Source organism: Euwallacea similis, chromosome 25 (assembly GCF_039881205.1).
Source record: "Euwallacea similis isolate ESF13 chromosome 25, ESF131.1, whole genome shotgun sequence".
Taxonomy (NCBI): Eukaryota; Metazoa; Arthropoda; class Insecta; order Coleoptera; family Curculionidae; genus Euwallacea; species Euwallacea similis.
The window spans coordinates 1,916,882-1,938,080 of record NC_089633.1 but is presented as its reverse complement, the minus strand read 5'-3'; the positions used below and the strand labels follow the sequence as shown (position 1 = coordinate 1,938,080).

Below are 21,199 nucleotides of genomic sequence, written 5' to 3'. Positions count from 1 at the left end.
GTTTATAAAGCTAGAACTCTTTATAGGTACCATGCAAACTCAAGAAGGCTGGAATCAACAGGGATCTCAACAGCAAACAGGATCAGGTTCCAATCACCAACAATCTGGAACACAAGGAGGTGGTTCAAATAGCGGTAAGGCAAATTTTCTCACTTCTGTGGATAAAGCCTAATGATAGTCAATTCAAAGGTACATCACAAAATCAGGGAGGGTGGAACCAACAAGGATCGCAACAGCAAACAGGGTCAGGTTCCAATCAGCAACAATCTGGAACACAAGGAGGTGGTTCAAATAGCGGTAAGGCAAATTTTCTCATTTCTGTGGATAAAGGCTAATGAGAGTCAATTCAAAGGTACATCACAAAATCAGGCAGGGTGGAACCAACAAGGATCGCAACACCAAACAGGATCAGGTTCCAATCAACAACAATCTGGAACACAAGGAGGTGGTTCAAATAGCGGTAAGCCAAATCTTCTTACTTTCGTGGATAAAGGTTAATGAGAGGCAATTCAAAGGTACATCACAAAATCAGGGAGAATGGAACCAACAAGGTTCTCAGCAGCAAACAGGCCCCAATCAGCAACAATCGGGAAATCAAGGAGGAAGTTCAAATGCTGGTAAGCCAAATTTTCTTACTTCCGTAGATAAAGGTTAATGAGAGGTAATTCAAAGGTACATCACAAAATCAGGGAGGATGGAACCAACAAGGTCCTCAGCAGCAAACAGGCCCCAATCAGCAACCATCTGGAAATCAAGAAGGAAGTTTGAATAGCGGTAAGGTAAATTTTTTCACTTTTGTGGATAAAGATTAATGAGAGTTAACTCAAAGGTACATCACAAAATCAGGGAGGATGGAACCAACAAGGATCACAACAGCAAACAGGATCAGGTTCCAATCAACAACAATCTGGAACACAAGGAAGTGGTTCAAATAGCGGTAAGACAAATTTTCTCATTTCTGTGGATAAAGATGAATGAAAGTCAATTCAAAGGTACATCACAAAATCAGGGAGGGTGGAACCAACAAGGATCGCAACAGCAAACAGGATCAGGTTCCAATCAACAACAATCTGGAACACAAGGAAGTGGTTCAAATAGCGGTAAGACAAATCTTCTTACTTTCGTGGATAAAGGTTAATGAGAGGCAATTCAAAGGTACATCACAAAATCAGGGAGGATGGAACCAACAAGGTCCTCAGCAGCAAACAGGCCCCAATCAGCAACCATCTGGAAATCAAGAAGGAAGTTTGAATAGCGGTAAGGCAAATTTTTTCACTTTTGTGGATAAAGATTAATGAGAGTTAACTCAAAGGTACATCACAAAATCAGGGAGGATGGAACCAACAAGGATCACAACAGCAAACAGGGTCAGGTTCCAATCAGCAACAATCTGGAACCACTCCTGGAAATCAAGGCAGTACTACAACTGGTAGTAAGTAAAATTATTTAATTATTCTTTGAACAATTTTTAATTTGAGGCTCTACATAGGTACGTCGCAAAACCAAGGAGGATGGAACCAACAAGGTGCTCAGCAACCAACTGGTGGCAGTACTGGAAGTCAAGGAACTACATCCATTACGAGCCCAGCTGGCTCTGCTACTCAGGGACAACTGACTAACAATCTATGCTCTCAAGAAGGTTTCATAGGTGACAATCAGAATTGTCAGAAATTCTACAGATGCGTTGAAAATGGCCAGGGAGGTTACATCAAATATGAGTATCTTTGTGGGAATGGAACAGTCTGGAATCAGAGCATTTTGTCCTGTAACCATGCTTTCTTGGCTTCTGGAAATTGCTATCAATCAGCCTCTCCTGGTAAGGCCTGAAATCTCTAAGAATTCGTTAATACAGAAGAACACAACAATTATTTTTCTTAGACAATATTCAACCCACTCAAACTGGAACTTCAAATCAACCAAGTAATCCAAATCAGCCAACTTATCCAAATGGACCATCTCAAGCTACAGGACCAGCCCAACCTAATGAACCATACCAACCAGAAACGGCAAGTCAACCAACGTATCCAAATAAACCATCACAACCTATAGGCCCAAGCCAACCCAACCTACCTAGTGGACCAACTCAACAGCCGGGATCACCAACCGGTCAACCAACTAGACCAACCACCGAGAGACCTGGTCAGTTAATTAATGACCTGTGCGCCTCTAGTGGTTTTGTTGGTGATCAACGAAATTGTAAGAAATTCTACAGATGCGTTGATAATGGAAGGGGAGGCTTCACTAAATATGACTATAATTGTGGTGATGCCACCGTTTGGGACCAAGATACTCAAACTTGCAATTATCCTTATGCTGTAAGAGGAAGTTGTTATTCTGCTCAACCTGGTATAGTCAACCCTGGACAAGAAGAGTCTCGACCAAGTGGTCCCAGTCAACCATCAAATTTTAATCAACCTACCACACCAAACCCAACGAATGTCTCCAACCAAACCAGTGGTCCTCAACAACCAACTGGAATCACTCAAGAACCTGATCCAAATCAATCAAGGCCTAATGAACCATATCCTAACCAGCCAAGTGGTACTGGAACATCCAGTGTCACTCAACCAACTGGTCAAAATACAAGTTCGGTAGACCGCCCATGCAATTGTAAAAACCAGACTAATACTGAACAAGTTTACCCTGGAGAAATTGTCAATAATCAATGTGTTAAAGAAGGCTATGTGGAAGACGAGAAGAATTGCGCAAAGTTCTACAGGTGCGTGAACAGTGGACAGGTTTTGACCAAGTACGAGTACACTTGTGGTACGGGAACTGTCTGGGATCAAAGCATCTTTTCTTGCAATCATCCTTCGGCTGTTGGAGGAAGATGCAGTCAAATGTCTCCGCAGGCTCCTGAAGGTAAATGCGCTAATTAAATTTCCAAAAATAACAATTGAATCATTCCTGCTCAATCAGGTCCTGGTAGTATTGATCAATTACCTCCAGCCCTCAATGAAACATCTCCGACTTCAAGTGGATCATGCACTCAAGACGGTTATTTAGGACATGAGCAAAATTGTTCCAAGTTTTACAGGTGTGTGGCGAATGGGCGTGGTGGGTACATCCAGCATGAATTCTCTTGTGGTCCTGGGACTGTTTGGGATCAGCAAAGACTCACTTGCAATCATCCTTGGGAGGTGGAAGGTGTTTGTAGAAGTCAAGAACCTTCTCTAGTAGTATGTAATTCTGTTTTTTTAGAGAAAGGTTTTATGTTTTTGTTTTTAGGGTACCACCTTACCTGGCTCGGAAATTACCACTACCACTACAGGTTACCCAATAAAGGAAGAGTCTTCAGGTACTGCAAGACCAACTGCTAGTTGGTCAACGAGTACTCCGCTTTCAGAAACTGAGAGTACTACTGAGGGTAAGTAATCCAATTTTAATCGCATTGTCTTAAGCACTGACCACTAATTGAAAAAACGAATGTAAATCAAATTTAATTTAATGTAGATTTTGGTACTACCTTACTCACAACAAGCACACTGATTAATGAGCCAACAACACTCCTCACCACAGATTACACTTCAGAGTACAGTACTGAAAGTACTACATTTTATTTTGAGTCTACCACCACCTTAGATGTGACTGGTATATCTACTAATGAGGAAATTGGATCTACAGTTAGTGCATTTACTGAGCCTACTATAGAAACCACAATACCAACTTCAGAACCCACTACTACAGAAATCTTTCCCACACTCGATGAACTTGGATCATTGAGTACTATGAGTACTACAGAGTTGACACTATCAGGTTCCGATATTCAAAGCACCACTGAACTTAGCGAAAGTACATCAACAATAATTACAGATCACACAATTACTACAGATGTAGTGAGCACTACTGACTTAACTTTTAATACAGAATCTCCGGCTATTTCAACTACAGAAACTATTACAATTTTAAGTACCGCTTTAACACCTACTTACACAGAAACTAGTACAACCCCTGTAGAAACTGTGGTCACTGAAAGCAGTTCTCTGATTATAGACTCTACTGAAACTGTTACTCTACCAAATACAACTGCCACATTTAGCATTGAATCAGACAAAAACACTGAATCTACCACATTCCTGCCATACACCGAAAGTAGTACACAACAATTGCATGCAATTGACACTACAATAGTTGCAGATAGTGGAACTACTACAACACTAATTACTGAGAGTACTGAAACTGATCATACCTCACCTGTTACGGTGGAAAGTACCACTGCGGACCAAAGCTTTACTGAAAGAGAAAGTACTACCATTTCCACAGAAAATTCATCTGTTCCTGAAAGTAGTACTTTATCGGTCGTCGAGAGTTCTTCCCTGCGACCAGAACAAACGACACAAATAACTGAAGAAATAAATACACTAAGTACCACCACGTTGGGACCATATGAAACAACACTTAACACTGAGAGCAGCACTTTGGTCCCAGAGCAGACGACTCTAACACAGCTTGCAACAGTTGAGCCTAACTCAGAGCTAAATACTGTAGAAAACACGGAACTTCCCGACGCGACCTTAGAAAGTACTACTTTATCGGTCGTTGCGAGTTCTTCTCTGCAACCAGAACAAACAACACAAACAACTGAAGAAATTAATATTTTAAGTACCACAACGTTTGGACCACATGAAACAACACTTAACACTGAGAGTAGCACTATGGTGCCAGAGCAGACGACTTTCACACAGCTTCCTACAGCTGAGCCTAATTCAGAACCAAATACACCTAGTACTGTAGAGAACACGGAACTTCCTGACACCACCTTAGTAAGCAGTACCACCACATTCACCCCATTTACAATGCAGACAGTAGAACCCTCAAACCAAACAGAACATGAAGTGGTTAGTACAGAGCAGAATACAGACAGCACAAGTATTGACATAGGTACTGAACAGAGTACTTTTGACAATACTGAAAGTACTACTGGATTTAGTACCACCACCGGAGGTAAATTGGGTCGATGAATGATTCGGGATTTTGCACCTATGGGCCTGATGTTGCACTATAATGTTAAGGTTTGGTCACTCATTCACCTGCATTAAGTGTTTTTGTCATGACAGTACCTACTAACTAGGTTTCTATGAGATTATTTCATAATTTATGATCCTCCATTTGTTGTTTTCACCAGCAGCAGCATGTGTTATGCACATTTTGGGCTATTCATTGATTACAGATTACTTGGGCAATATGCTTTGTTTTTAGTCAATTTTATATGTTTCATTTTGTGGGTTAAAATTAGCGGACATTATTACACCGAACTATTGCCCAACAAACCTGTTTATAGTAACTAATCAGTCATTCTTAAATCGAGTATATGCACCTCTGCCTAACAAATTATGGGTTTACAATCACCAAGTGTGCATTTCAAATTAAAAAAGTTCGTTCGAATTCACAAACCCTATGTACCTAACATTCTGTATACTCGTTCACTATATCAACTTACTCAATCTCAAACAAACACAAATGTCCAATTTCTTCACAGGAAATGCTACCCACATGGCTGAATGCCCAATAGGCCAGTTGGAGGGTGACCAGATCGCATTGGTTTGTCCAACTGGTTTCCGAAGACATCCAAAGTACTGTAATTTGTTCTACCAATGCACATCTAGTGACGGACAGCAGGATTTCAAGATTTTGGTACTGAGTTGTCCACAAGGTGATTTTCTGATAATTTTTTTGAATTTCAGGGATCCATTTTTTTAAATTTTCAGGTACCATTTTTGACGATAAGAAGATACAGTGTCTAGCGGAAGGAGAAACTGTGCAAACCTGCACAGGCCAGATCGCTCAGTCTAGTTTGTATAGGATGTTGGATATAAATGCTTTACCCCCGGTAAGTGCACAAGATGCTTTGCTGTTCTGAATAATGTGAAAATTACGTTGGTAAAAGCTGGATTTATAGTTCGGTTGAGGTAAACCGTAAGATAATCCATTAAAATTCCATATTAGGCCTTTTTGAAAACGATGAGCGAGATCGTATAAATCCTTATAAGTTGATTTTGAACCCATCGCCCTGGCTTGCGATCATCGAGCATCAACTCGATTGGTGGAAAATTACTTCAAGCAAGGATCTATCTGATCTAGATCATTGTTTCCGAAAAGACATATTTCATTGGTACACAGTATGTCTTCAGATGGGGTCCCCAAAAGGAGGAGTTTCTTTTTTTTCATAATAAGTAGGTCAAAAGTTATGACTATAAAATCATTAAGTAAAAAAAGGAAAACGCCCTGTATCTTGAGAATGAATCGAGATTTACCTACCATGTATGGGCGAATTTGAATCATATTTAAGTACTCTAACATGTATTTAGGGTTACCCATATAATAGGTAAATGTATTTTTTCATTTATTCTGATAGAACTCCATGTATATTACGATGTTTTTGAGTTTTTGAGAAATTCTTAACATATTACGCATCCATATCTAAATTCAACAGTTATTGAAATATTTGCGCAATATGGCAATTAAAGCGGTCTGATACATCGCCTGACCTCGCCCCTATGGATTATTTTTATGGGGTTATCTAAAGCATAAGGTGTAATTAAATAAACCCAAAAATATAGAAAAGTTAAAAAATACTCAAGAAGCTCAACAAATGCCTCCTCAAATGTTAAGTTGAGTGCTTGAGAAATTTTAATTGAGGCTTATCTACTGTTAGGAAGTCAACAGTTCGAATATTTCATGCACTAGATTGTAGTAGTTTATATTGTTATTTTTGAAGTATTAATAGTTCAATCGTTATTTCTATTTTTTTTAACTGTTAAACTTAGACATGGATGTGTCACATGAAATATGTTCAGAATTTCTGATAGAACTCAAAAATATTATAATATACATGTGGTTCCATAAGAAAGAAAGAAAAAAGTACATTTATCTCCTACATGGGTGACTCTGTATTCATGTCTGTTACGTCAAATAATGCATAACTAAAAACAATATTTGGCGTGTTCCAGTATTTTCGTGAAAAATATTTCCTTTAATTTTAAACGAATTTATGTGAGACTTTCGGTCCCCTAGTATAGTAATTTTTCTGCAAGAATTTTCTCAATGAATTTCTTCAAATGAAGAAAAATCTTTATTTCGAACTAATTTGTGAAATAATGTACAAAAAATACCTTCCAAGTATCTATGCAGCTTGTAGCAAAGGATGAACCCATAAACGCCGATTTTTCCATGGAGCCTCTCTTTCCGTCTTTGCTTTCCTCCAATTAAGATGCAGCATCAACCACATAGTTCTACGTTTTCTATCCATGACTGATCCATGACTCTCCAACATACTAAAGTTAGCAACACCGAATATTAACTTTAGTTAGCAAAAGTTGATGGTAACTAAGTATCGTTGTGTGTGAAAATGAAGTACCATATTGCTACCATTTATTGCGCACTGTAAATGGTATGGTGGCAAATATTATGGTAATGGCGACAACAGCATATACGATAGCAAATGACTAGTCCCCTTCTAGAGAGATCAGTCCAGATCGCTTAAAGTCGCTTGCAATAGACGTACTTTACTTGCATTCTATTTATTAGGATTAGTAGTTGGTACAGGGACGTATACGTGGTACCTTGAAGTCGCGTGACTACGCTTCCAATGGATGATTGGCCTTAATGTCTTGATGTGATACGATGTACTGTTATGCAATAGTACATGGTTTCACAACAAACATGGATGACACTGCGAAACAGCGTCAGGTACCACCGTATCGCGACATCAGAACATCAAGATGTCTCATGGATTATACAAATCAATTGAATTTAATCGTTCTTCGCATAAAGTGTCGCACACCGGAGGAACGAACGCAAATGATACTTTAGTGTGCTTTTTATTTTCTCGACAACTGTTATGTCTCCAAGCAGTATGTATTACATGTTTCATGTTTCGTGTTTTAAGTTTCGCACACTTTTGGTGGCTTAAAGCTAGGTCTTACGGCTTACCTTAATGGAACTATAAATCCAGCTTAAGTGTACATACTACGTAAGGTTTTTGACTAGGATTATTCCAACATCTTACTTATGAAAATTTGAGTTTATAGCTAACTCCTCCACTCAAAGACTATGTTTACTTCCTTGAAGATACCTAGAGCCGTTTATGCATTATGTTATGGGTTATGCTTTATACATATGTTGTGCGGCACTAAATTGCCCCCCTCCTCCCTTTGTAAACTTTTTAACAATTTTTTTTTTTTAATTTAAAAGTTGTATTAAATAGAACAAAATATTATCTTTTGACGTTTGGTTATTTTTTTAATGTTGCTTACGTCATCGGTAGCGCAAATGGCCTTTTTTTAAATTGAAACATGGATCAAGTGACACCTCAAATTAAAGATCTTTTAAAACTACACTCAGTGGTGTATTGCGATTCAAACTCAATCGATTAGTTTTTGAGAAAAACAGGTATAAATTTGGTAGAAAATGCAATACACACTCAGTTAAATAGTACGTAAACAATGAAAAAACATGTTCGTTGATAGGAAATTGGTTTGTTTCCGATTTTGTGCCAGCAGAAAGTCTTTAGTTTAAAAAAATAAATTAATAAATAAAAATAATGAAAGACTCTTTGTGAACACAAAACAAGCCAATTTCCTATCAACAGATAAGTTTTTTCACTATCTACGTATTATTTAACTGGGCTTGAGCTACATTTTTTTACCAAAGTAATATCTGTTTTTCTCAAAAACCAACCGGTAGATTTCGAATCGCAATACACCACTGAATGTAATTTTGAAAGACCTTTAATTTAAGGTGTCACTTGACAAATATTTTAATTTTAAAAAATCGAACATTTTGTGCTGCCAGTGAAGTAAACAACATTAAAAAAATAAACAAATGTTATATATATATTTTGTCCTATTTAATGTTACTTTTGAATTAAAAAAAAATGATTTATAATAAAGTTTACAGGGGGAGAGAAACAATTTAGAGCCGCACGGTATCAATCCAGCTTTCCATAAGAATAAGAATTAATTAGCCTTTCCCCATTTGTCTTTCAATGGAAAAAAATTTACAAGTAAAAACAAAATATTTTCATTAAAAAAGTTTCTTGTAATTTTAATAAATTTATGGGGGATTAAACCCTTGAGATAATAAAAAATATTGTAAAATCTTGAAAACCCCCTTATTTGATTCTTCCGCCTCTTTGTACCTGCTTCTTAATTTAATCAGTACTAGAACCCCAGTTATAAGATACCTTTTTTTTCAGGACAAATGTTCGTTTGTTGATGAATTTTTTTCAATCTTCTAAGAAAAGTTTTCTTTTCATTTTCTTTCTTCTCCTTAGGTCCATGTCCCAACGAAACGATCTCTGTGCCCATATGAGGGATCGCACGAAATAGAGCCCACCGAATGTTCCGAACAGTTTTTGAAATGTCAAAGAAATCACAGGAAGATGGAAGGATTTTTGTATCAGTGTCCAGAAGGATTTGCTTATTGGCAAATTACTCGGTAAGATCCCTTTCAATCTGTTTTGCAATTTTCATGCAGTTTTCATAGGTAAAAATTACTCTTTCCTTCAAATATATTTTTTCATTACCTCACTATCAAATCTTTGATATATAACAGAGACTGTAACCACTTCTTACTCATGAGTTCTCTTCTGCTACGTTCACGTAATGTTCAATGAAATAAAAAATACTGAGTACAAAACATTTTTTAAAACAATTTCTTCACCTTCATTTTGTCACATTCATCAATTTTCCGTTTCATTTTGTAATCCTTAACAAACCATTTTTCAGGCAATGTGAAAGAACTGCGAAACTTCTCCACTGTGCAGGCTACAAGATGGAACGCAGTAAGTGGCAAATTCCCATTGAAACTACGAATGTTTCATATCGAAGAAGGAAAGAACTATCCTTGCCATTATAACTTGCTTAAAACCAGATTATCTAAGAGAAAATAGTGGATTAATTAGATCATATTTTGCTCTACGTCAAATAATATAAGATTTCAGGAATGGTCTTCATGACCCATGACTTCTAGGTAGTACTTGGAATGATCAAGCTTAATGTACCCTTATTTTAAGGCTCTTAATCTATAATTTAACGAAGGCGCAAGAATATTTTTTGAGAACAGTGAGTTTTCAAGAAATACCAAAAAGGCTTTAAGCGACTTTCGAAATGTGCTGCGCATTTCTAAAGTTGCTATTGGGATGGTTTTGGGTATTTAAAATATTTATTTTAATTAGCATATAGTCACATTAGTCGATTAGTTATTGTGATGCTGAACTGAATATGTAAAACTAATTATTAGCGCATATTTGTATCGATTTTCTTACTGTTGCCATGTCGAGTTTAATAAACTTTTTGATAGATTTTGAGTTTGATTGAAACAGGTCAAGTGCTTAGAATTGAAATTTATTTACAGTAAGTATTTCAATACATACACATATAGAGCACAATAAACCTATTAGCTGTCTGTACAACTTTTCTTAACATTTAATGACTTTCAGTCTCATACTTCATCAGAACTATATTCGTGCATAACGGTTACGGTAGTAACGTTATTCCCTCTTAGAGTGGATCTTGTGCTGCTCTGCCTGTGGAAGATACCTCTGGGACTTCGAGTGCTCATTCTGTGGTGAAATGATGAGTTTCTAGTTCTTCTCGATGGAGAACAGAAGAGAATTTCACGCATGCCCCTAAAACAATTATTGAAATAAGAAACATTAAAAGAGACTTCTGAGGGCCAATATCTGAAGGCTTAGGAGGTCTTTTACCTTCGAAAATTCTTAGACAAGAAGGCATATAACAGCGGATTAACTCCAGAATTGAAGTAGGTACATAATACTGTAAGTGGTGTGAGGATGGCACTGAAGTTTGAATTTCCATGGTAGTTTGATGACCAGTACTGCCACATTTTCCTGGCGTGGAAGGGTAGATTGCACACTGCGAATGCCACGACCTAAAATATAAAGGATCATTTAAAACATATTTAGATTTAAAATTAAAAAGGTAAGTACATTAGCAAAATAATCAATATTTAAACTAATGGCAAAGTGTAATAAAGTGTCCAGTACCGAGTTGAAATATGGATGAAATTTAAAGACACATACAAGAAAACAACATTAAGAAATGAAAAAACTGGTTTACTTTCTGTGTAATATATAGGGTGTTATTGAATAAGTCTTCGATATTTCATAGGGTGATTTTTCAAGTAGTTTTAAGATCAAAAGTTCTTATAAATATGTCTCTTAGCTCATTTAGCTTTCTAGATACTAGGTATTAAAGTTGGAAAAATGAATCGCATATTCTTTCATATCTTCCAGGTAATTTTACGAAATTTTGTATTCGGGAGTTTTTTGGGATGAAAAATTCAAATTTATCAACGATTTAGTTATATCTTCTAGAAAACGCCATAAGCGATCATAAGGACACTTTTAAACAGCTGCAACTTTTGTGTGCCACACTGTATGTGACTTTCGAGTAGAAAAATCTTTTTGCCTATTTAAAAAAAGTATGCTTTATTGCCGTCGCTAGAAGTAACGGGTTCCGAGAAAAACGCATCTAAAGCTAATCATACATGCTAATTATCCAAAAGTGCAAAAATAACTTATTATCTTACTTTTTATCCACAAAAAAAGAAAATTATGCTTAAAAAATTAAATACTATTACTTTTTGGTCAAAGTAGTATGAACTTTTTTGCAATAATAATAATAATTTATTTTTTCAGAATATTACGAAATAGTAATAAAAATAGTAATAAAAATTACAATAAAGGTTGGAAATGTCTTCGTCCTTGCGCTATGCAGGTATTCGAGCTCCTTTTCATTGAATTGCGAACTCTCTGAAAAATTCCAGGAGTATTTCGAATCGTCTAACGTGGTTATATTATCTTATTTTTGAGATTTTGTTAATTTTGAATGGATAATTTGATACACTAAAGTCTTTAGATGTCTCCAAAAAAAAATCTTAACTGTTCAGATCTGGTGGTCTAGGCGGCCATAGTTGGGATCCATCGACTGTTGAAATTTTGATTCAAAAAAATGTACTTAAATGCTAAAATGTACCGGTGCACCGTCATGTAAGAACCATATTTCCCCTCTCAGCAAAAATGGCACATCTTTAAGTGAATCCGGCAGATCTTCTTCTAGAGACCAACAATAATTTCCACTATTGAGTCTTGTAGGAAGGAAAGAATGGACCTGACAAATAATCCCCAAGGATCCCAGCCCAGACGTTTACGGAAAATTGTTCTAGAAAACGTGATTTTTCGAGCGCATTTGGATTTTCTTCTGACCATAAATGATTATTGTGGAAGTTACATCTAGCATTGGGTGAAAAATTTATTTAATCGGGAAACAGGATCTGAGTGGTAAATAAAAGGTCTTGAATGAGTTTTTGACAAAACCACACACAAAAGTTAATACACAACGGACCGTCACAAGGGAGAAAAGTTTGCAATATTTGAATGTGGTATGGATAGAACATATTGTTAATGAGAATTTTCCATACCAGAAAGTGGAAAATATTTAGCGTTGACATTACTTTTTTGGCGTTTGTTTCCGGATGTTCCCCAACTTGATTAAGAACTATTTCCAAAATCTCGGATGTTCGTACTGTTGGATGCGTTCCCGGAAGATGGTCGAATTTCTTAAAAGCCCTGTTTTACTTAAACGAATGTGAATTCTTGAAAACGTTTTTGAAATGGGAATTGTTCAATTCGAATACCGTTCTTCACGCAATTGTTTTGCCTCAAACGTATTCCCATTAGTAAGCCCATATGTAAAATGTATGGCGGCTAGTTCTTAATTAGTCAAATTTGCCATTTTTGACGATAAATAATTACAATAATTTTCTTAAAGAGCAGCGTCTTCGTCACAATTTAAATTTGAAGTAACAATAAGATAACAAACAATTACAATAATTTTCTTTAAACTTGTAGATTAAATTTGTGTCGGTTTATTTTAACTTTTCTCTTTTTTCATGGTCTATTTTTTTATTTATTTTGTTTTGAGAACGCATCAAACAAAAAATTAAAAGTGTCCTAAAGGCTTATGGCGCCCTCTAGAAAATATAACTAAATCGTTGATAAATTTGAATTTCTTATCCCAAAATAGCCCCGATTACGAAATTTCGTAAAATTAACTGTAAAATATCAAAGAACTTGTGATTTATTTTTCCAACTTCAATACTCCGTATCTTGAAAATTAAACGAACTAGGACATATGTTTATGAGAACTTTCCATCTTAAAACTACTTAAAAACTCACCCTGTGAAATATGAGATACTTATTCAGTAACACCCTGTATACTTAATGAGCGAAATAAGCTGTCTTTAGTTATTTGAAAATCAGGTCTATTTCTTAGGAAAATCACAAAAGCCTTCAAATTAACTCCAATTAATTCGACTTATTCTGAATTATAGTTCATGAATCCTCCTAGTTTGCTGTAAGCGCAATCATATGTTTAAAAGTGCTTAATGGGGTTATTACAGCTATTTCCCAACGACAAAATGAGCAGGCAAACTGCTTGTGTTTCAAATTTAGTAATGACTTGTTTTCCCATTAAAGGGCATCGAGTGTACGCTGCGATGTGGTTGTGCATAAATATACATAGAAGACAGATGATGTAGTTTTCATCGCTCTCATGGTCTTAACTTACTTGGAAGTATTAAAATTGTTGGTGTTTAATAAACTCGAAATCCTGAATATATAATTTTTAATTACTCCAACTCTAATCTATTTAGTAAGAAGAATTTTTATCCTCTAATAAAATTTAAAACTTTATTCCCCGCGGTACCGGTAAAAAGCTAAAATTGATACTGAATTAATGGGAGTAAGCCCAGAAGTTATATTGACAACGTCTGATCTTGTCCTTCTGCAGCTTAGTGGGGAATTATGTTTCTTCGATATTTTTCTATAAAATTAACAATCTTTTGATCCGACTTGATACTGACCTTATATTTAAAGATGAACAGAATATTTCCCTTCTAAATAATGTGGTGTTTCCTCAACATCTTTTACAACTTTAAGGAGATGTTTCTTGGGTTAAAATAAGAAAAAAAAAACCCTATGAACATGCTGTGTGTCCATTTAAAAACTTACCACTTCAAATATCGTAAAACCGGAAATACATATAAAAATACTGAGTAAGGTGGTCTTCCAGATTGCGAAGGGGAAAACTTTTGACATTATCTGTGTAAACCTAATTGTCACCTCGCTAACCCCACTGGAAAATTTTAAATGGCACCCCCCACCGAGTTGCACGTCACATTAAAGGTAATTAAAAGTTCAAAATATTGGTGTATTAAGAAAGTCGATTTATCAAAACGTTTTTGAAAAATCAAGGAAAAGTTAATCCCATGATTTTGAATACATGCAATAAATTTTCGAACTTCTCAGATTTTTTACTTTCCTTTTAGTTGAACAAATAAATACATAATTTTTTTATCAGATAAAGACATTCTATTCATCGCTTTCGGGCAGAAACTAATTTTACAAAGATTTTGCTATTTAGTATTCATTAAATGGCGAAAGATAGCGTAACATTAATATCTCGATTAACATGATGTATTCTGTAGAAGGAAGAATGGAAATTGTTTTAATGTATGATGCAATTAACCAATCCCCTCGGTAGATCACTAGAGTTTTCAACAAGAAATATCCTCCCAAAAATATTTTTTATATCTACATGAAGCAACTTCTAGAAAAAATTACAACGGCAGGGTCAGTAGCCAATTTAAAATGAAATCTATCGAGAGTGTTGAATGAGACTGTCACAATTGAAATGTTGGGGCAATTTGTGGCTGAATCTACTACATAAATTAGAAAAGTGTGTCGTCAAACTGGAATTTCAATTAGTTCTATTGTTAAAGTGACAAAAATACACAAGTTCCACTCGAGTAAAATGCAAATTCATTAGGCACCGGCTGAGGATGATCCCAATCGCACAATTGAATTTTATGAAAGTGTAACGACACTGATTACCATTGCCTGAAATCTTGTTAAAAATATCTATTTTTCCGATGAGTGCACATTTTATTTAAATGATTTTGTTAACAAGCAGAATTGTCGTTATTGGTGCGACGAAAATCCTCATGTTTTTCGGAAGGCCATGCTCATTAAGCTCAAAAAATTCATGTATGAGCTGAAATATTGAGAGATGCTGTAATTGGACCATTATTCATCGATGGTAACCTTGATAGTGAAGTATATTTCAATATGTTACAAGAATTAATTGATCATCTTATAACAGAGGTCTTAACAACGCAAATAGATCATAATGGCGTTCCTCTGCTGAAAGAAAATATTTTGCACTTTCAACAAGACGAAGCACTACCACATTAAGTCATGCCGATGCAACAATGGCTCAATGGTCGACTTCCAGGTAGATGGATTAGTAGAATAGAGGCAATTGAATGGCCTCCAAGGTCTCCTGATTTAACGCCTCTTGATTTTCTCCTATGGGGTCATCTTAAATCAGTTGTTTATAAATCAGATCCTGGAGATATTGATGAACTTAAAAATTGCATGCACACAGAGTGTTGGGCCATTGCTACAGGCACTTTTTAAAGGGTTTGACAGGAATTCGAAAGCAGATTGTATTTGATTTTAGCATAGAATGAAAATAATTTTAAACATCTAGTGACTTAAATGTGACAAAATTATAAGTCTAAAAATGTCATTCCTACATATTTTCTACGGGTAAGTTAGCCCTATTGATAACAGTAAATTGACTTTTTTTCGTTTTTCCTTGATTTTTCAAAACCACTTTGACAAATCGAGTTTCTTAATGGACCAATATTTTGTGATTTTAATTACCTTTAATGTGACGTGCAACTCGGTAGGAGGTGTCATTCAAAATTTTCAAATGGTGGCAGCGGGGTGGCAATGGGTGATAATTAAACTTATGCAGATAATGTCAAAAGTGTTTCCCCACGTAACTTGGAAGACCACCTTATTTAGTACTTTCATATGTATTTCCGTTTTTACGATATTTAAGGTGGTAAGTTTTCAAATAAATACTCTGAATATCCGAAATTGTTTTATTTAGATATTGTAAAACTCTGGTCCTTCATCACGTCACATTTACATTGAAGAAAGGTAGATCATTTATATTGGTTTTTTATCGACATCTCGGGAATTTTTTTTTAATGTAATATATTCCTTGCAAAACGTAAACAATGAGTCTTCTATTAACTAGTTTGGTATTCCGAATGGCTTCAGATGAGAGTTGAATTCCTAAAGTTGGGAACTAATTTTGGGACACTTGATACATTGCAAAAATATATATATGCATTATCAATATTATTTAGGTACTCAACTGTACTCACAACTATAATAAGCATCCTAATAACTCCTTTTCTTGCCCGCAGTACATTTTCACTACAAGCAGGACTTCCTCCAGTACTAGTTTGGTAGGATCCTCCGGAATTTCGGATCTGAAGTTGAACTTTTGCAGGAGGTGGCGTAGGGGAGGGATAGGGAATGGTACCATTCGTTGTGTATGTCTAAAATGGGTTAATGCTGCAATAGCTGTTAACGTTAAAATACTAATAATTAGTCAATAACGTAGAGGAGTGTTTGGTTTATGGTCTTCATGAAATTTATCTTCCATGTAAAATTGCTAATAATTAGCTCCTTAACGAAATAAGTAGCAATGGTTCTAGATTACTGAACTCAAATCTTCATAGCGACTTCTAGTTGGGATAAAATGTGTATGAAGCTGTGAAATCTTTTGGTTCAATAGAGATATTTTTTGTTAGACAGGAATCTGTATTATTGCAACACATTGGCTAATAAATAGTTTAAATTATTTATTTCTTGATTATTAAATAAACAAAACGTCAAACTAAATTATTACAATTGATATTGGAACTGAACAGTAAAACATTTATTATTTATATAAATTTCACACCCTTCATTAAATTGAGCTAAATGTAGAAAAAAACGTATTTATGGTTTTAGATTAAATGGAGAATATATTATATCCATAGAAATAATTGCTCAGTTTATATTGAGAAAAATGTTGCTGATTTTCACGAGTATAAAGTCACGCAAAAATAGAAATTTATCATCTCACCCTTTCACTTCTTTGCCTGGTAGAATTCTTACAGAGCGACTGATATTGGCTGGAGTTTGAAGAAGCGTCTAGCTGTTTCTTCAATTGCTGGCTGCTGTTCCATAAACAAACTGCTATTCTTGTATAAAGCAGCTGTTTAAGAGAACCTCAATTAGAATCAAATTTACATAATTGAAATTTAAATTATAAAAAATAAATGCATAAAATTCTTAAGCTAGAATATTTATAGAGAAATAACTGAATCAGATTCCAGTTATGCTACACCAGTGGAAAATCCAGTTCAGCTGAACTTGCAATATCGACTAAAGCATGGCTCAGGTTAATACATAGTTAAAAAGCTTAATATGCCAGGATTAGTTGTTTGCATGATTAATTAAATTTGCTGCTCTAATGCAGATGATATCGTTTATTCTATAATTCTAGATATTGAGAGTATATAGAGCGAATAAGCGACCAATTTTATCGATAATTGTATTTGTAGTGTCTCATTTTTCAATGCCATTTACAGGTAAATTGACAAGATTAGAGAAATCATTATGTTTAGACAGAGGTGCACAGTATTAAACCAGGTCAACACTAAGTCATTTCGAAAACATTTGGCATCGTTAAATTAAATGAAATTTAATCCCAAAGGAAAGGTTTTATAAATGTAAAGGCATTTTAGCTCGACCTACTGATATCATTAACCATAACGAGATTTAAGTATAATGGTATTGTTTTCCTGGGGAATTCAACATTAAGTCAAGAAATATTGTTATGCTTAGTGCTGCGGAATGAAAGTGTGAAATAAAGAGGATCGTAAAGGACCATAAACATTAATATTAAAAATATTATTAAGATATGACTTTCTGGTACTTACCGACATCACACCCAAAGGCATGACGTAGAAAAGTACGAAATGAACCATGTCGAAAACTTGAGAATCGTACATTTGTCTGTTTAAGATACAAACGGTTTCGTTGCTACTGAAGACTCCTGCTACAGTGACTGCGTTGCCCAAGAAGTATTTCGGTAAACTGTAGAAGACGCACACTATCCAAACACCACAGATTATTACCTAAAAGAAAATGAAGGCAGGGTCGTATCCACAGTGAAATAAAAAAACCTGAAAAATTTGAAGGGAAACTTATTGCGTTTATCTTCAAACATTCGTCACAATTCTGACGATCAATGCAGGCTACTGACTGCCACACACACAGAAATTTCAAGGAATTTTAAGTTAACATTGAACCTTGAAAATCAATTCAGATTCAAACAAGGACACTAGGACAGAATAAAAAAAGTGAAAATTTTGAGATTTTCATGACGTTCCTCTTAGAAAATTCGTGATGAACCTGATGAAGAATGCCCATCATTGGTTCTCATAAATGATGAAAGTCAAAGGAACTTTAAACAAGTACTTGTGACTTGGAAGAAGGGGGGACGTGCTGAAATGAGAGTGAAAGGAGCAGAAAAAAATTAAAACAAGATTTAATCATGCTGCTCTTAACAAAATCGTGATTTGTTTTATAACTAATGTATGCCACTGATTTCTGTAGATGTTGAAAGTCCAAGTAATAGAGAGAATCAGAGTTCATCCTGATGTTAATTTCAACTACAACACCTTCTGGGGCCCGATTCTTGAATATAGAGGGTTATCTAGGAATGATATTAAAATGATCGGGATGGTGCAAGCATGTGTAATGTCAGCAGATACATCACCCTCAAGAATCTGGCCCCTGAATGAGGAACTAATTGCCCGAAGTCAAAACGCATTTTCCTACTTTCCCATTTTACCTTTGGGGATATCGTATCCATTATCAAGTACTTGGTTGAGAAATGCCGTAAATCACAATACTAATGAGTTACCTCATTTAAAAGATCCCCATCATTGGGGTGGTTGATGAATGAAATGAAACTGACCTAACAATTTTTCCAGTTTTTGTCGTTATGCATGACGCAAATTGATGCTACGCAATTTAACGAAAAATGTGCTTGCGAAAAAGCAGAGTTTCCATAGAAACTTTCATTCTCTTAATGTATCTCATGATAATAATACATGGTTGGGCGGAGTAATGTGGCGTTAGCGTGATTACAACTTTTTAACGATATATGTGAAAGTGAGTTAACTACATTTGCATGTAGGAATATTAAAGCCGAAAATATCAACTGTAAATCTAAATTTTTAGAATTTACGTTCAGGTAATTTTTCCTTGATGCTTCATCAAACGTAATATCTTTAAAAGTCTTTTGGTCACAGAGACCTCAAGCAACCTGTAAATGTTATTCATTAAAATTGAACGAGCCAATATTAAGCAATAATCCTAAAATTTCATCATTTATGTGATTCAAGCGTAAATAAATAGAATCTTACCTTCAGTCGACATGAAGTCAAAATTTGCTTACACGTAATCGGATAGAGGATTGCAAAGTACCTCTCGGTACATATAACCACCAAAATAAAGATACTTGCGGTACTGCTCAGTGACTGGATAAACATATACATTTTGCACATGAAGTTTCCTAATACCCAACTGAAATAGAATTTATTGTTAGTGAATAAAAATTACAAATTATGCATTTTATGAATAAATTAAGATTAAAAACGTAGATGCGCGAGTTTTCTTATTGGCTGGTTGTTGCTTCCCAATATTATAGTTAATAATAAATTAATTGTTTCATACAACGCCAGTCAAAAGTGAAGAAACTTTTGAATTTTAACAATCACTCCATAAGTACACTCGTTATCGATACTTCTAGTATATAAATATGTTTTGATGTCGTTAATAGTCAATAGAAAAAACAAATCATTAAATACAATCGTCTGAATTGAAATAGCAGTGCTATGAATTAACAGATTCAACATATTATTCTTTGTCAATATTTATAAAAAAAACTTACATTTTTTTAAATAAATTTTTTGATAGAAAAAAATATTGGTAAGACTATGACAAAAAATGTCTGATATTGAAGGTCAATTTCATACGTCTCATGTAATATCTTGATTATTCACAAATCTGACTATATTTAGGCTGTTACTTAAAATAGCAGTGCCGCTGGATTTCCAAGTTTCAGGCAAAAAGCTGTTAGCGATTTTGAAAAATTCGTAAACTGTAAAAATCTTTAAACTATTTTTCAGTTGTACATTTCTATTTTTATTTGTGTAGAAAACTAAAATGGGTCGTAATACATGTTGTACTCCGAAAGAGCGGAAAATAATTTTGAAAATGTTAGAAGAAGGTAGTACATACAAATTTATACAAAATACTTTACAGTGTTCAGCAAAAATGATAGCCAATGCTAAAAAAATTGTAGTTGTCAAGGAAAAGACAGAAAGAAAATGTAAAATGACCCCTACACAAGATAGACAACTACTGAGGCTGGTAACACGAAATCTTATAGAACATCTACCGAAGTTTAAAAAGAGCTTGATTTTCCAATTTGTACGTCATCTATTAGAAGAAAGTCAATAGCTGCTAACTTAAAATCAAGAAGGCCTAGAAAGGTTCCTCTGGTGCATAAAAGACAGGTTTCCAAAAGATCAACGTTTGCAAAAAACCATGTAAACTGGCCGACAATAAAATGGCGTAATGTATTGTGGACTGATAAAACCAAAGTTACGCTATTCAATCTGGTAATACTCCAAAGCCATGTGAGACGTCCTTCGCTGTAATACTTCAATCCAAAGTACGCCACCAAAACCATAAAATTCGGCAAAGATAGCATTATGGCTTGGGGATGGTTTTCTTACTACGGACCGGGTCCAATTTTTTGGATAAAGGAGATCATGACTGCGCATATTTATTTAGATATCTTCAAGAATGTGATTCTACCTTTTGCTGAGTGGAATTAGCTATCAAAATGAACGTTACAACAGGATAACGATCCAAAACACATGGCGCGTTTTGTAAAAACTTGGTTTGTGGAAAAAAAAATTGATGTTTTGGTTTGGCCACCGCAGTCACCAGAGCTTAATCCTATCGAAAATTTATGGATGGTGGCAGTTGCGAAGAAAAACCTAGCAACAAAGTAGAATTATGGCAAGAAATAGAATTGGCGTGGAAGGCTATCGATATTGGGCTATGTTAGAAACTTGCAGATTCTATGCCTAATCGATGTCGACAAGTTTTACAGCAGAAGGGTTACTCAACACGTTATTAGGATAAAAAAATGTAAATAATATAGTTTAAATTCCTCTTTTAATAATA

At 35.1% G+C, this 21,199-nt stretch overlaps 3 protein-coding genes across 15 annotated transcripts in view; 1 reads left to right on the top strand and 2 right to left on the bottom strand.

Annotated features, from left to right (window-relative positions):
- The window catches only part of LOC136416871 (hornerin-like), a 37,880-nt gene extending 27,577 nt beyond the window's left edge, over positions 1-10,303 (top strand). For 3 of the 11 annotated variants that reach the window (XM_066402266.1, XM_066402263.1, XM_066402265.1), the window contains exons 8-24: positions 27-134; positions 190-297; positions 353-460; positions 516-617; positions 830-937; positions 993-1,100; positions 1,156-1,257; positions 1,313-1,432; positions 1,490-1,816; positions 1,879-2,862; positions 2,920-3,179; positions 3,229-3,367; positions 4,132-4,944; positions 5,480-5,653; positions 5,709-5,830; positions 9,275-9,438; positions 9,729-10,303. In XM_066402266.1, the coding sequence (XP_066258363.1) occupies positions 27-134; positions 190-297; positions 353-460; positions 516-617; positions 830-937; positions 993-1,100; positions 1,156-1,257; positions 1,313-1,432; positions 1,490-1,816; positions 1,879-2,862; positions 2,920-3,179; positions 3,229-3,367; positions 4,132-4,944; positions 5,480-5,653; positions 5,709-5,830; positions 9,275-9,438; positions 9,729-9,858 (3,977 nt within the window). In that variant the 3' untranslated portion in view covers positions 9,859-10,303. The remainder of the gene's footprint in view (positions 1-26; positions 135-189; positions 298-352; positions 461-515; positions 618-829; positions 938-992; positions 1,101-1,155; positions 1,258-1,312; positions 1,433-1,489; positions 1,817-1,878; positions 2,863-2,919; positions 3,180-3,228; positions 3,368-4,131; positions 4,945-5,479; positions 5,654-5,708; positions 5,831-9,274; positions 9,439-9,728) is intronic. The other 8 variants (XM_066402269.1, XM_066402268.1, XM_066402270.1 and 5 more) reach the window with 8 other exon arrangements.
- Positions 1-21,199, bottom strand: part of LOC136416917 (UPF0587 protein CG4646) — a 177,647-nt gene that overhangs the window by 67,717 nt on the left and 88,731 nt on the right. The gene's annotated exons all lie outside the window — the stretch shown is intronic.
- Positions 10,279-21,199, bottom strand: part of LOC136416896 (trissin receptor-like) — a 227,352-nt gene continuing 216,431 nt past the window's right edge. For all 3 annotated transcript variants that reach the window (XM_066402321.1, XM_066402322.1, XM_066402323.1), the window contains 6 exons: positions 19,366-19,525; positions 17,872-18,069; positions 17,013-17,144; positions 16,264-16,440; positions 10,709-10,893; positions 10,279-10,630 (listed from right to left, as the gene is read on the bottom strand). In XM_066402321.1, the coding sequence (XP_066258418.1) occupies positions 10,444-10,630; positions 10,709-10,893; positions 16,264-16,440; positions 17,013-17,144; positions 17,872-18,069; positions 19,366-19,525 (1,039 nt within the window). In that variant the 3' untranslated portion in view covers positions 10,279-10,443. The remainder of the gene's footprint in view (positions 10,631-10,708; positions 10,894-16,263; positions 16,441-17,012; positions 17,145-17,871; positions 18,070-19,365; positions 19,526-21,199) is intronic.